We start from the raw sequence: 17,549 nt of genomic DNA, 5'->3' as shown, positions 1-17,549 counted from the left end.
AGAAAAATAAAACCAATAAATACGTAATAATCCTTAACTAACCAATCCAAAAGCAAAAAACTACGTATCACATTGCACACGCTGAAATAAAAACATTACCATTGTTCCCAACAAAAACAACATTACAGAAACAGTCAATCAACGCGATCCTTAACCTAAGGAATTGATAAATTCATCTGGACAAAGACGTCCCGTAGAACCACGCACAAACAGCGCTTGCATATAGTAGCCTCTGTTTACATGAGCCAGACTTTATACAATGAGCTAGGTGCCTACGATAATTTCCCATCTGTAACAATTGAAATAGCCTTAAATCCTTAGTTGATGCACGGTTCATCAACCCAAAGTAACACTTAGACGAATTTAAATGTCTAATGCGGCGGCGAATGGCTGGAGCACTCGGATCATTCATTCATTAACCTACGCTGCGGCGTCTCGCAGATTCGTCGGGTCCTAAAAATTTTAAATTGTAATGCCCGTCACCGTCGCAGTTGCACTCGCGTTTAGCAAAACACATGCGACAACTTCGTAACTAAGTTTGTTTCATTACTTCGGATTTTTATTCTTGGTACATAACATTTTTCTTTACGAATCTAGACGTAGTAAACTGTTCGACTAAAATATCACAGGAAACATGTGTATGTAAAAATTGGCGGGTCATGAATGATCTATGTCCAAAACTGTTGAGTCGTTACTCTATCACGGAGTAAGAGGACAGGGCAGCTACATTATCTATATATATATATATATAAATGAATCCCTATTTCCCTTGGTCCCGCCATCACGCGTGAACAGCTGGACCGATTTCACAATATTTTTGTTGTTGTGTTTGTTATTGTCAGGAGAAGGTTCTTATGAAAGAAAAAAATCAATAATTACGTGGAAAATTAGAAAATTTAAGATAACGAAAATATTAATTTTATATAACTGTCAATTGTTTGAAATAACTGTCAGCGATTGACAGAATGCGCGCTGCAAATTCATAGTTAAGACGGGACAACGTCTGTCAGGTCAACTAGTTCATAATAAATGTTACATAAGTTAAATAAAATTAAAGTAAGTCTAAATTATCAAATTCGGATTCTATTACTAAGTTATTTCATCGATATGTCCTGGGCCCCGGCCTAACGTTTTAAAAATGTTGTTATTTCATAATCGCTAAAGTTTTCAAAAAATCCAAAACATACCATAATATGAAATTAAAAACTAAAAGCATTTTATTTTAAATAAACATAACAAACGAATGGGTAAAAAATAATTATTTTTTACTAGCGCCTTGATTATTAATAACAGTATTATATTTTTAATTTCACGCCTTAATAAATATTGATTGGAACCATATTATTAATATTTCTATAAAATTTTAATTACGTTACGATAAAATGAAATAATTAAATGTTACAAACCGTAAATGAGTAATGTTTAAAAATAAATTTAACGTAATTTAAAAAAATAGTAGGAGGAAAGTTTTTTTTTTACCAATGAAACAAATTATGTACGTGTTAAAATTAAAACAAACGACCTACGAAAAAAAAAAAATCTTTTATTAATAATAACGTATGTTATAACAATAAATCATAATGTATCAATAAGTAGTCGGCTAGTACCATACCATAAGTGTAACAGGAGCGTGGTGTTTAATCAGACGAGGCGCGAGTGAAGGAGTCCACGCACAAATCGGCCGGCGGTGATTCACAACCGTTACAAAAGTAATTACCGTTTTATCTTTATTAGCGGTGAGCAATTCCACTCGCCATGTTTCTTTGTGATGCTGAACGCCGCGCGGACTTACAGACCGACTAAAACACTGATTGAGCCTCTAAGCTTTCATTAAGATTTCGCAGATAGAGCAACAACCGCATAGTTATAGCCACCAGGGTGGCTCCACCAGTGACCCCTGGAAATTATTTTGTTGCCCTCATTGACAATAAAATGTGTATTACTACTCATCACACACTCATTTTTATATTACGATATCAGACATCAATTAATCAAACTCTCACTGATTGATACTGCAAATATAGCCATTGGAAAGTAAAACGACCCAAAAAATAGAAATTAAACCGATGTATTTACGTAGGTACGTATCTCGAGCCACGTTGTCACATTGGCTGCACGCGTCTGAATGTTTGGTTTCGGTCGGCGACTAGATTAAGTGCAAATCCTCCAAAGGAGGCTTTCAGCAACTAGAAGAGACATCCCGTTGATCGCACCAAAGCAATCTCGTAACAGCCAAATATTTGCGGTAGCAGTAAATTCGAATGCTACAGAAGCTAATGAAATCAATTAAAACTATATCGTCGGGTTTAAATCGGATAAATGTAGCTTAGCAAGTTTGCGATGACAATATAAGGTATAATAATAATGATAATTTGATTATTTCCTACTTGAAGTACTTTTCCATACATTTGCTTCGTGCCATTCGCCAAACGCGTAATATTTTTTAATAATTAATTTGACATCACTTTTGGTTTGTAGCAGTCTCCTTTACAAACAACTAAAATGATATTAAAAGTCGGTTTGAAATGATGCTTAAATGAACATCGAATTCAAAAATCACTCTTCCACTGGTCGTTCACATTGAACGATGATTTATTTATGATGAACCTCGTCCGTCTGACTTCCATTCCGTTACAAACAAACAGTCAGGTAGATACTAAAATTGTAAATGCCACACCGAGATGAGTTCAGACATACATTATTCATATAACATCTTAGACAAATCTAATTTTGTCACTCTGTATATCATACATAAGTTAAGGACGCTCTCATCCGCATACAGTTCCATTGATACGTATTTTAGACAAAATGTGAAATTTTGACGTTATTTTTATAACATTTACGTGCTAAGTACATCATTTTTAAATGATGATATTATATTTTTCGCACTTATCTGAACAATATTGAAAAATATGCAGTTAAAAGCTATTTGTATAAATTGCGGGGAATAGTTATATAATGAGTGAAAATAATATAAGAAAATATAATTTACATATAGTAGTGTTAGCCTACGGTTGAAATAAATGTTACAAACAACGATTCAAAACCCGACATCTAGAAACTTGAATAGTAATTGTCAAGCCATTTGAAAGTAAAACATAAGCCATTAAAAGCGCTTATCGCTCCCCTCCCCGTGCCGATTTACCGAACAAACTATAATAAATCCTTTATCGTGTTAGCATAAATTAATCTCGCATATATATAACTATATATTTTTGTTATTCGTTTATTATTTCAAAGTGTTTGTACTTAATGAATTTTTAATTATGGCAAGTTGATTGCAAACTGTTCGGACGCGGTCATTTGTTGCGTTTGGAACTTTGCTTTGTTTTCCGACGTGCTTGCTGTTTAAGATTAAATTGATTTAAGTAGTTTAAACGCAAATCAATATTTTGGATACAAATTATTTTATTAATTAATATATTTATGTATCTGTATTTAGATTATATTTATTTTTTATAATTAATTAATAAACATAATTGCGCAAAACCAATCAATTTTCTTCTAGAATACAACACAAGAACCTTTGAATTTGCGTAAGGAAATGTAACATTGGACTCTTGGCTGGTGTAAGTACGTGTTGGCAATACGGCTCTACTTGTGTTTGAAGTTAGTGGGACGGCATAACCGCTAACGTACACGTTATCTATGTTGATTTGTTACCTAATTGTAAGTGCACAATGTGCTTTTGTTAAACGTGCAAGACCCAGTTTTTGTGGCAAAACGCTAAATTATACAAGGCATTGTTAAAAGAGTACTATATCGCTGTATTATTCAATGCAACAACGCTAAATACTATATTATTGCCTAACCATATGTAGGGTTTCTAGTTTGGAGTTTTATAGCTGATTCTGATGATAAAATAGTCCATAGAAAAATAGTTTAATGGTAAATAATAAGTCGTTTAATACTTGATGATCATTCCACAAAGAAATGATTTATATAAGCGACCATATCGCTGCACGTACGTCAGTGGAAACTATTTTAAAATCAAATAAAAAATTCTACTAGAGAAAATTACTAAGGTAAAATATCTATATGCTTATACATGGCACTGTCAAACCATATGCCAAATTGAATCCAAAACCGTTTGGAGGTTTTACGTGTTTACTTCTCACGAACATCCAAACATTTTCACAAACGTAGGCATTTATAATACTAATAAGATAAGATTACATCACTAACTAGTGATATAGCTATAATTTATTGTATAATGACTATTAAGTAATTTACATATTATTATAACAAAATTTTAACAGAACGATGTCTAAGCATTACAGATATTGAAGAAAAGCTAATATGGGGACTTTTATTAGAGCAACAGAATCCAAAACAACAGGTTTTAAAATTTATGCCTGTCTGTATGTTTGCATGCGCATCACGTTAAAAATAATGCATGAAATTGAATGCAGTTTTCACTGATGTATTTGCCAGAGGTCTAACTTAAAATATAGGCTCCATTTTATCCCGGCAAACCTTTTTCACGCGGGCAGAACCGCGAGGAAACGCAAGTAATTAAATAAAATTAAAGTAATGATTGGTTTCTTTACTATAAAAATGCCAACTTAAAATTTATTTGTACATTTTCAACTTTACTTGACATGCCGAACTACTTTAGTAGGGGTGTGCTTAGTACTAAATATATACGAAATTATAGGCTACATTCATAAGCAAATTATATACTAAATAATAAAAATGTACCCTATAAACTCTGAAATTGGTTAATTGTTCAACGTGATTTTAATACAAACGAAGATATTTTCGAAAGCTTCGATTTATTCAAATATCACCTATAAGCAAGTATATTCACAATTGGTATACAGTTACAACACAATGTTCCCAATATGCAAATAATTTCATACTTGGCGTAGAAATTCTCCGCACCAATAACTTCGTGTCTATATTTATATATAAATATAGGACAGCCACTAGTTGTTGCAATATAAATTAAGTACATAATAAAGAATTTCAAAAAAAATAAATTTAAAAGACATAGACAATAGATAATAACATGATACTTTGCCCCGACCAGCTACTTAAAACATTAATTTTATAGAACATTTATTAAAATAAAAACTAGGTCTGGATTCGATAAACTCCATAATTATGTCCGTCGTACGGGCAATAGAGGCCCTATATAAGTCGACACTAATTGAAGTTAGCGTAAATTGACGCGTGATATTTAATTTTAAACCAAATTCATATTTATTATTTATTATTATTATTAAAATTATATGTTTAGATTAATGTAGTTACGTAAGGTTAGATTTACGTACCATAGCTATGTTATGGCCTATGCATAGGACTAAAATTAGATCTCATATGTTATGAACGTATTTAATTTAATTCTCTAAGTTACCTTGTCAATATTTTTATTTACTTAATTTTGATCATTTACAAATTATACACGACATTTAATTTTTAATGGTATCCCAAGGTACATGCAGGGCCTAGTTTGGATAGCCCTAGTAAATACTTTTTTTTTGTTTTTAGAAATTTGTTTTGTTAAACCACTGTTTTTAACTGTAAAACACATTATTATTTTTTTATTCAATAAACTTATTATTATTATTATTTATTGATGCTATTTATATAAAACCAACATAAAGTAGGTACGTATAAGCGTAATGCATACAAAGAAGCCAATACATTAAATACAACGATCGTAGGACATTGACGGCTACATCTGCCTCAAACTATACACTACTCAACTTGCTGCAAAGATTTAAATTCCAATCTTAACTACTTGTTTTTTTTTTAGTTACACTTGGTTTACAAGATATTTTTTATTTCCAAAAAAAATTTGAATAATGTATAACAAAGTGGCAAGAGTCTCACTATGTACTCCCTAGTACGTCGCTCAATAAAGTTGACTACATACATCGTGATATATATCTCAAAAAAAGTTTCACAAAAACTTGTTGACGGAGCATAAACTAGAGAGTAACGCTCAGACGGCCAGCACGACCCGAACGGACCGAGCCGAGCGGCCCCGACGCCGCCGAAACTTTCTATTACAACTTTAACATTAGTGGGAACAATGTAGAACCTCCAAAATAAATTACACGTAATGCAATGCGATACGGAAAGTTTAGTCCGTCGTAGGGGCGGTGCGAGGTGGCGCGGGTGGTGCGGAGAGCGCGCGGGGCGCTCCACTGTACCGCCGCACCACCGCGCCGCCTCGCACCGGCGGGAAAACTTTGAGAAACGGCGTGCGCCACGTGGATACTCACCCTCTCCTCCTCCCGAATCATTTCCGCGATGCCGGGCCTGATGTCTGCGTCGTCGGTGGGCAGCGGCGGCATCGGCGGCGGCGGCGGCGCGTCTCCGGGCGAGGCGCCGCGGGAAGCCAGACAGGTCGGCAGGAGCTGCCGGCGGCGACCCGGGAGAAGCGCGCCGTGTCTCTTGCGAACCGGCCGCCTCGCGGTTTTCTGAAAGGCGACGGCGCGTGCGCTCCGGTTGTGGCGACTTATCCCGAGTCATGGTCCTTTTGGGTGTACGGCCCTCTTCGTGCAACATTGACTGCGAGGGGCTTACGTCCGTCAGGCCGCGGATTTTTAGCGTCTCAGCCACCTTCAGCAACGCAGGTATTTGGTCTTCGGACACATTTATTTCGCCACGGTACATATAATATACTACCGCCTTTAAATCGCAATATTTAATGTCATTGTTCATAATTATTATGGGATGTTGACACGGGTTATCTATTAAAAGTTCTTGGAAATATGGGCTGCATGCCGAAAGCACCAATTTGTGCGCTTTTAATTTTTGGCCCTCACACGCCAGAGTTACATCTACGAATAATTCCGTCTGGAGTAACTGGTCAAAACATGATGTTAAATTGCTTTGGTAATTGTTCCACCTTAGGCAGAATTGTTGCGGCGTCTCTCTGCCTTCCATATTGATGGGCTCCTCCTCTGCCGGCATACCGCCGGCGGTTGCTGGGGAGCACGGTGGGTGGCAGATTCGAACGCTAAGGGAGCCCTGGCAAGCCTTAGTTGGTGTATGCTCTCTGGTATTTTTATGATTGCAGGTCCAGTTATAGTTTTGTCCAAAGTTGCCACCCAAACGGCAGCTTTGGCGGGTTCAGGAGCTCTGGCGGCTGGTAAAGTGCGTTGGTCTTGAGGTGATCTAAATGGTACTGCTTCACTAAATGGTTCGCCCGAAGTTGCCCAAAGTCCCGCGGTTATGTCGGCTGGTAGTTGGAGTATCCCTTGTGATGGTCTAAACGGTACTGATGCCTTGGACGATTCCTTTGTAGTTGCCCAAAACACAGTTGTTGGTAATTGCCGAGTGCCCTTTGGTGGTCTAAATGTAACTGCTTCTCCAAATGATTCGTCTGTACTTGACAACGATGCGGTGGCTCTGGCAACTCTGGCGGCTCTTGAAAACCGTAGGTCTTGTGGCGCTTTATAAAATGATTTTTGGCGAGACGAGTCCGTTGACGACCCCGAACTTAATAAGCACGCGGCGGCCGCCGCGTTACGTCGCGACCGGTTATCCGGTAAGAAGGAACTGCGTCTGTAACGTGATAAATGTGTTCTGTAAGCTCGCAACACGTGCGACGCCGCCGAAGACTCGCGAAGCACTGAGCGGGAGCGGCGAACGCGAACCGCGCGGGGCGGCCGGGGCGGAGGCGGGCCGTACTCGGCAGTCACTGGCGAATGGGAAGGGCGCGCCGCCTTCAAGAACACGCCCCGCGAGCCACGAGCCGCACAGGCCGCGCTCGCGCTGCCGTTCGCGTTACTGCTCGCGCTCGCCGCTGCTCGGCTCGTTGAGCTCGACGATCAAGCCGGCGAGAGATCGCGTTCGCACTGGCAGTCGCGGCGCCCGCGCACACTACACGCCGCGACCGCTAGCTCGCAAATATAAAAACTATTTTATAAACGGGCAATCTTAACATGACATAAAAAATATACTTTACAGTGAGAATGCATTTTAACTGTAATACATAGGTATTAATACAATAGATTTAGCTGTAATGTATATGTGTATAGCAACTGGGATACAATTTAATTTCGGGCATGAAACGTGCAATAATAAATCATATTAGTGAAAGAAAAATATTAAAATCGATTTAATAGTTTAAACACTATCACGTACAATTAGAAAAACAATTTACACGATTGAAACGAATCGTCTTGGAAAACTACAATTTCGTTATACACATTACTTTGTTGTATCTCCAAAGGAGGAAAACCCCACCATGTTATGTAAAAATTCCACGAGCGTGAGCATGACCAACAACGACTATCCTTGCCGGTGCTATGCAAAAACTTTTTTGAACATAAACGATCCACGGTTACTACTTCAATAGAGATAAAGACGTATATGGTTTCATTTAGTAACGCAATGTCAAAACTAACCTGTTTAGTATAAATATCAATTAAAAATTGCATGACAAAAAAATAAATAAAGGAGCATTTTCTTTATTTAATGACTACTCGTGTTGCATTGCGTTGATAAGATAATAAAAATAATGCTTATGTTTGATGACTAATTATAATTGAATGCATATTGAAAGTCAAGTTCATTTATTCCCAAAGAGATCCATGTGGACCCTCAGGAGTTCGCGGAAGACCCGATTTAATTCTACCTCGGCGTGGCCAAGAAATGCGGATTCACAGTTCGTAAACGAGTTCTACAACAATGTCTGTAGTTTTCATACCAAAGAACTAAAATTTTGGTTTATAATATACATAATATAACTAGCATTTGCTCGCGACTGCGCCCGCATGAAGGAGTTTTCCGGGATAAAAGTCCGCTGGAAAAAGTATCCGATTTAATTATATTTATGGCTCACTATTTTTGTCATAGTGGCTATATATAGTGAATATAATAGTGATATATGTTGTAGCGGAATTTTATTTAGAACTATTTAAGACACACAATCCTACGCTACATCATCTTTGTCTACCTCCAACGATTTAGGCAGCATACACCACGATAGCATTTTTTCCGACTTACTTGATATTTATCGTTATATTATGACCCAATTACACAAAATCATTATAAATTGTAGCCTGTGTGTTATTCTGATGTATAACCAGTATTAATGTAAAGTTTCATCGAAATCCGTTCACGAATTTTTTCGCGAAAGAAGAACAAACATACATACATCGATCCATCCTCACAAACTTTCGCATTTATAACATAAGTAGGAATCAGGTTTATATGACTTATATACTGCCTCCGTGGCGTAGTTGTACTGTATGCGCAGTACTACAGCGCTCTGAGGTTCTAGGTTCGAATCCCGGTTCGGGCAAAATGATACGTGGGATTTCTGCGAAGTATCAGCCCGGAGTCTGGAATTAGTATACCTCGCTGGCCTAGCTCGGGTTGGTCGACTTCACACACCCTCAAAATTCCTTTAGAGAACTTCTCAGGTATGCAAGTTTCCTCACAATGTTTTCCTTCGCCGTTAAAGACAGCGATAATTCACAAAGAATATACAGATAATTCTAGAAGTACAGATATGTAAGCCCTTGGATTTTGAACCTGCGGACATTCGTCTCGGCAGTCAATTTCCACACCCAACTAAGCTATCGCCGGTCTTGACTGGCTTCACCTGTCAATGTAGGCAGATTATAATATATTGATCAGCTCGGCGACTGTTACATATAAAAACTTTTATATTCTAAGGGATATGGTCGAAATTACCGTTGAAACTAATCTGAGAGAAAAATGCTTGGGAACCTCTGGTTAAGTTGCACGTTGAACCTAGCGTCCGGTACAATAGCACTCTGAGGTCCTGGGTTCGAATCGGGTCGGGCAAAGTGATATTTGGGTTTTTCTGCTCAGTATCAGCCCGGAGTCTGGAATTTGTGCCCGATATGGCGTTAGGCTCGCCCCCTATCACATCATGGGACGGAACATACTTAGCGAAAAGTGGGTGCCCTAGTTGCGCCTCTGCATACCCCATCAGGGATAAAATGCGTGATGTTATGTATGAACCTAGCGTCCCCCCAACTTAAGCAGTTCAAGAAAAAAAAGATACCAAGAAGAAACAAATAAACAAAAACAAGCTATATTTGGTTATGTAAACATAATTCATGTACCAAAGGATGTATAACTTTATTTCTCAACTTGATTCACAGTTCGTGAAAGTTAAGTAATTTGCAATACATGATAAATAATGTGTGCATTAATAACACTTTATTTTAAAACAATAGGGATATCGGTTGGATAGAACGGCCGGGTGGACTCATAATATTATCATTTATGTATCTTCAAAATATATGATAGATACCTACTTATTATAATGAAAGCAGAAATCTATTGAAGTTTAGTTAAGAATAACCGAGTCCAGGAAGCCACGATCCACTAACAATAAATAATATTGCTCATTTTTAACCTAACAATCTTTTAGGTAAAAAATTATCATTAAATCACTTTAATGAACGCCCTTTATAAACAAAGGGTTGGCAAATGTACATAAGATTGTAAGTTCAAAAATATACTTATTACGCACGCTGATTATACATACTTATTAAAACAAGGGTGATAAGTTAAGCTTTAAACAATTAAACGTTTTAAGACAACAAAATTACGATATAAACTACCTCCACTGCCCTAGGGGTAGGGACGACAATGATGAGGCATCTGATTCAACTATGCAAGCGTTTTTACAATACCTCCAATGTCTGCAAGTGAGATCTTGGGTGACTACATCCTTTATGATGATTGATGGGTGAGATCCCTCTCCACTGATGCGTGCAAATTACACCGCGTCAACAACTTGTCACCAAGCTTTTATTATAGAATCTGGTTTGTAGTAACTGCCCGTGATAAATGCAAAGGTTCGGTTTGCGGAATATATCAGTGGTTTAAAATATTAACCAACTAGAAGAAAATGTATTTTATATCTCAGTGACTTCTTCATGCGATAAATAGTTTTTTTTTTTATTAAGGCTCAATAATGAATCGATAAATCATTATTAAAACAAGTGACGAAAACTTAGATTTTCCGAACGGCAAACTGCACAACATAAATGTGCTAGTATGCATAATGTGGGCTGCAAATCGTTTTAATGCTAATAATTCGATTTTATAGGAATTGGAAAGAAGCGGGTAGGGATCGGGATACATGGACCCATAGCCACTGATAGATATAATACAATATAGAAATCGTATACATCATTTCTGATTTCCAGAGCTATCGATTTAATATAAGATATCTGACAGTCATTGAACAGAAGATCATTGAACAGAAAAAGTCAAGTACCAGTGCGGAAATAAAAAAATATTATACGTTTTTCAATATTTTAATGTCGCTTAAGCTTTTAATCTCTTTAGCCAGATATGCATTATCGCGTTTAGGTATAATAAAAAAAAAGCTTTTAACAATATTTTACATCGACTCAAATAACTTTCCAAAAATGTCTGTCAGATTTATAAACATAAGTCACAAATTCTAAACTATATATTACTTGTGTATTTACTTCGTAGGTATAAAGTATATCAATTGAATCCACTGCAAAACGAATCATTCTCTTTCTATTTCATTTAGAGGCAAACTCTTCTGCATCTTCGTAGTACAAGGTGCCAATAAAATTAAATGGAACCATTCCGCGGCTATACGAAATTGAACTCAAAAATAATCATTAAATCGTCAACCGACAATGGGAAAGTTTTGGTATGGGATTCAATTGAGACCCTGGGAAGGACATAGACTACTTTTATCCGGGAAATATATAGCGAGACTTTCATCGCGGAAAACTCTTCCATGCAAGCAAAAGCTAGTGTAAATATACATTGTAATGGCTCTGGTCTTAATCTAGATGATAACTTGCTTGAAGACAATTTAGATGCAACAACTAGCGATGACGGCTATATCGTGAACATTGCCGTAGGTAACTAACTAAACTATATATAACCTACTTTAAACTCCTTAAAGTAAATAACTAGCATTTGTTTGCGGCTGCGCCGCGTGAAGGAGTTTTCGGGACAAAAATCCGCTAAAAATGTATCCGATTTAATTATATTTATGGCTCACTATTTCGGTCACAGTGGCTTCCATATAAAAGGTCGTCGCGGTCTTTTATTTAGAACTATTTAAAATAAACAATCCCACGGTAGGTATTATCATCATCATCTTTGTCTCCAACAGTTAGGCAGCGTAGGCCAAGATACCTTTTTTTTACGACTCCCTTGATATGTATCGTTATATTATGACATATTACACAAAACCATTATAAATTATAGCCTATGTGTTATTCTGGTGTATAACCAGTATTAATGTAAAGTTTCATCTCAATCCGTTTAAGAGTTTTTTCGTGAAAGAGGAACAAACAAACATCCATACAGCTATCCTCACAAACTTTCGCATTTATAATATAAGTAGGACTTTAGACTGCTATTTTAGAGTAAAATTTTATGATGTTATAGTTTTTACTTTATGTTTGGTAAGCTTATGTATTTATTACTTTATATATAATTTTTATTTTATGTTTGGTATGTGTTAATTACTTACTATATATTTTTTATCTTATCTATAAATTTTAAATTGCGCCACTACATGGTTTAATTAATCTATGAAACCGAATATTATAAAAAAAATTTCCAATGCCTTTAGGAATATTATAGATGTACGTAATATTTAACACTGCCAGCGATGAAATACCTTTTTATTATAACTGTTTTTTTCTATATCATCTATACCTTTAATACACGCGAAAAGAGTTCTAATATACTAATTGCGTTTTTGAATGAAAATTTTGTTTTTGTTTTCAATGTTATGTAAATTGAATAAACGACAACCTTAATATTTAACGAACATGATGCAATTCAACGTATCTAATGCATTTATGCGAAACAACACATAAGGTCAGTAAGTATATATACCTACTTTATTCTTTACTGGACAATAGAAAAGTTATACAAAAAATTAAACCCAGAATGCTATAACATTCATGTCCTAAATATGGTGATATTGATTCGAGAACTAATTGACAATGAACACCGACCGGGTACTGTTTTAATTTATTCATTCCATTATCCATATTCCGAGATCTCACGCACACACATTGCATCCGTCAGTGCATATTACTAAGCTTCGAGTCTTAGTGAATGAAACCACTGGATGATGAGCTTAGCAGCTTTCACGACTACCGTGCTACAAATCTAAATCGGCCGGCAACGAGACTTAGTATCTATATACTTACTTATTGCAGTTATATGTGTTAATTGTGTGTTTAATTTAGTTTATGACGTCGGATTCTTCAAATTTAAACAATGTTATTAAGAGTAATGCCGACCTCTGCTATGGCGCATTACCCACACACACACGCCGCCACACTGCTCGTAATTGTTCCATTAATACGACATCACATAGGTACATAAGTATGTATAAAACAAACAGTCTAAAACTTAAACATATCACGAGCTTTATAAAGAAGACAAAAGGCGCTCTAAGTTACGATGGTAACATAAAGTTGTTCCCCGAAACCAGTTGTGTGTGTTTGTCCAGGGGCATTATAAAATATACAAAAGGGCCCTTGGCGCACGGCAAACAAATATTGGGCAACGCACGGCTAATGTGGCCGATTAAATCTTATAGACACGGCAACTTAAATACGCGTCACGAGTCAAAGGATTTTTTTTCTTTCCATAAGTATTTCTTATTACGTTACTTGCGAATCGAGCCGCTAATTCGATTTGATCAAGTCGTGGCTAAGTTATGACAGTTTTTAATCTTTTTGTTTTGACACTACACAACATATCAAGGTCAGTGGGGAAAAGTGCGCCATAAAATTTTGATAGCTAGATTCAATGCAAAATTTCTTTTTTTGCTGACTTAAGAGTGTAATTGTATTATTTAAAAAATATTTGGAATTTTGTGACAACGACCCATGGCCATTCAAGAAAATAAGGCAGTAAATTAATAATATTTTGTTTAAAGCAAAAAAAAAATGGTAGGAGAGGCACTTGCCTCCGGAATCGGGGTAGATGTAAAAAAATTCGCCAATATGAAACATTATAAAGAAAACACTAGTCCATTGAAAATAAGTTTTACCCGCATTGCTCTTGGATAATTTTTAATCACTCAATATTATGGCAAACTATGACTGTCAAATCAAATTTAGGGCAAGGGCGCGACGCATTTGTAAATCGGGGCTTCAAAACATTTAACACATTTTTTGTTATATTTAGTATTAATATTAGAGTTTTGTGTGCGGATATGTTGGAATAAAAAAATCGGAGGCTTAATGCAAAATCCATTTTATTTATTAAAAACTAAAAAGAAACATACAAAATGTACGAATTGAATGCGATATAACTCATTACTTAGGATTTGACATTATATATGTTTTAGCTGCATTATACCCAGATAACGTGCCTGATCGAGCAGTTGCAGTCTCTTCACGTAAAGTTTCTCTCGACCAAGGTATTTCAGTATTTCTTTCCTAAAAACGAACCATCTAAAACATACTAATATACGACGAATTAACTAATACCCCTTTTTATTTAAGTCGGCTCAAAACAAAATACCTTGAGTACTAAAAATATTGCTGTAAGAATAACATTTTAATGATAATAATTCTACAAGGCCAGTAGATAAGCTTTAGAGCCTGAATCTCGTACAGTCCTCGTCATAGAGTGTAATAATGTCAAGTATTGTGACCTACCGGTAGTAAGTATCTCATATACGAGATATGGTCTTAGTAAAGGAACAACGTACTATAATGTCTATTTCTATGAAGGATATTGAAGCCAGTGCATTTATTGGACATTGTGAGACTAACAACTTGTCTTAGGGTGACTTTGTCATTGAAAGTTCGGTATGATGTTCGGTATGATGCAGCTGTTTATGGGTGGTGATATCGCTTACCATCAGGCGAGCGGCATGTTCGTCTCGTCATTTAGTTACATTCATTAGAATACTGTTTCTTCCGGGTTGGTAAAACATTCTCAAAAAAGGTTGGTATATGGTTCAGGGGCCAGTGCGCCATACGAGTAATAACTGTAGCGCACTTTCCCTACTCGACAATTTTGAGGTAATTTTTTTTTGTTTTACTAAAAAATCCTTTATATATATAACTAAAATATAACTAAAATTCAGACAGGAAGTTAAAATAAAATGTTTAAACTATGTACTACAAGATAATAACATTTAACACATTTCTTGAAATATTTGATGTTATCCTACACGGGGTCATCTCTGGTCTAAATGACACTTAAAATAAAATGGCGAATAAATCGTATTAAAATGAACAGAGCCATTTATATTTTTAGTAGGAACTGTATTTCAGTTAGTAGCATAGATATAAGATTGCGGTAATTGAATAACATCAATAGTTTCCGATTTTTTAGGGCAGGTGCACTTACACCTTCGGCGCGCCTTCCCCCTCTGACCTTATAGGTTAAATAAATGTAAAAAAAAACACATAATAAACTTCTTAATTCATAAATAGTATATATTTTTATTTAAAACTAGAAACTTTTATTAAATGTAGTGCATAATTCTAGGATAACCTAGAATTATGCACTGCATTGCTTGCTTGAGGCGTGTGGAGCTTTTCAAGATATAGAAGTCCCTAAAACACTATAGCGATACATAGCGCCGGCTGAAAGGCTGTACGACGAATTATTTTCAAAATCTTTCGCATGTATAATATTAACAAGATTATAACTGAAATGATGGAAGATAATTTAATTATTAAGTCAAAAGAAAACGAAATATACATGTAAAGATACTTTTTTAAATAATATGTCAATTCTAGAACATTATAATGACTGCGTTAGAAATCGTGGAAAAAAACGTGTACTTAAAATACATAGGTATAATGTATATAGAACAAATATATTATACTTAATATACTTTGTATCGCCAGATAAGGTTACAAGTTCGTGAGACTGTGCGTGTATAAATACTAGTGTTAGTTCCAATCAATCGTCTACATTAACGTCAAGAACAAATGTTCTGGATAATTATAAGGGGTAGAATTGAACGGTAACGTCAACAATATATTTGTTTACATTTCTGAAACTCTTGAACACGCTATACACATTATAAACTATTTATCTCACATATTTAAATAATAATGTTGCAAACAGTCTACAGAAACAAAATTAAATCATTTAAGTAGTACATAATATTTTTTTAATATGCAAGACGATATGTGGCGTGAGGTTCAATCGCTATATTAAAAAGTGAATACCTTTGATAAAACTTTGTAACATCAAAAGCGCATCACATTACCAAATTAGGCGCAATAACACGAAGATACCACAACAAAAACAAGCGTTAACAACGCAGCATTAAATCAAACATCAGGACATAAAAAATACAACGTTACATGGTATTTTTTCATTATTTTACATCACTCATAAAAGTATGTGACGAGTGACGACAAAAGAGCGCTCAGCCGCGGTCACGCGACGCGGCCGGCCGTCAATTAAATACTACCACATAAAATGTTCTAAATCATAATCTCGGCCGGTATAGTACTGGTTATTAATTAAGTTATAAAGAGTCGTAGCCAAATTAGCATATTTATAGGTCTATAAAGCGTAGGTGGTGGCCGGGGCGGGACCGACGCGCCTCTCTAGCGCCATCTGTGTACAGTCTAAAGAAGTCTTCGTTTACATGTCTTTACTGATAGATGGCATTGTAAAAACGTTTTGTGTGTTATGGATACGTTGGAAAATAATATTATAGTTCCATCGTAATGTGGAGTTTTATTTAGCTAACGCATTTCTAACTAACTAGTTATGCGTTCTCATTTCTTAAGGCTCTCCCCCAGCAAACAGGCGCACTAAATGTGTTTTTAGAAGTATCTATTTGAAATTTATAATTCTTACACGTAAAAAATATTAAAACAATTAAGTATATCCGCAATATGTGAATTCTTTACTTTGGGTGCTATTTTTTATAATGGATATTATCTCGTGAATTACATAATGACAATCCTAATCGAATTGTTGGTTTCGTGCAACTTCTCCTAAAGTACACATAATTTTAATTTGCAACCAACACTTTTAAATAGATAATTTAATAAGAAACATTTTGGTATCTAGAAATTTCAAACGCACCGCAATGACAAATTAGGCGCAATAACGCGAAGATATCGTTACAAAACAGGCGTAAAACCGGCCAAGTGTGAGACGGACTCGCCCACCGAGGGTTCCGTACAAACCTGTAGATATACAAGTAAAAGTTCACCCATCACGACAATCGAGTCATAGTTATGGTATTTTTATTGCAAAATGAAATCTTTAACACATGGAAAGTTGGAGGAGCATTAATTAAAGACACAGGTTTAAAATGTAAGGTTTACAAAACATTGCTTCACGCCAAATTTCAAGATTCTAGGTCGGGCTAAAAGTACCCTTTAGGTTTTAATTCCCTTGCGAGTAGTTGCGAATTTAAAAAATGCGGCTTAAATTGTTTTTTCTTTTGGTTGCGTTGACATAGCAGTTTGATTTTGTTACAGCTTAAAGGTATTATAGACCCGAGTATTTGATATCAATTTCAGCTTAATACCTCTGCGCGTTCCTGAGAAAAAGGGTCTAGACAGACGGACGGACGGCAAAGTGATCCTATAAGG

The 17,549-nt window shown here is 35.8% G+C and overlaps 1 protein-coding gene across 1 annotated transcript in view; it reads right to left on the bottom strand.

Annotated features, from left to right (window-relative positions):
• The window catches only part of LOC115455783 (protein bric-a-brac 1), a 269,255-nt gene extending 262,628 nt beyond the window's left edge, over nt 1–6,627 (bottom strand). The window contains exons 1-2 of the mRNA XM_037444167.1: nt 6,538–6,627; nt 6,234–6,431 (exon numbers count right to left, since the gene is read on the bottom strand). Of these exons, the coding sequence (XP_037300064.1) occupies nt 6,234–6,431; nt 6,538–6,627 (288 nt within the window). The remainder of the gene's footprint in view (nt 1–6,233; nt 6,432–6,537) is intronic.
• Nucleotides 6,628–17,549: the final 10,922 nt, after the last annotated feature.

Source organism: Manduca sexta, chromosome 27 (assembly GCF_014839805.1).
Source record: "Manduca sexta isolate Smith_Timp_Sample1 chromosome 27, JHU_Msex_v1.0, whole genome shotgun sequence".
In the NCBI taxonomy this organism is placed as follows: domain Eukaryota; kingdom Metazoa; phylum Arthropoda; class Insecta; order Lepidoptera; family Sphingidae; genus Manduca; species Manduca sexta.
Note: the sequence above shows the minus strand (reverse complement) of the source record. Positions and strands in the feature narration are given on the sequence as shown.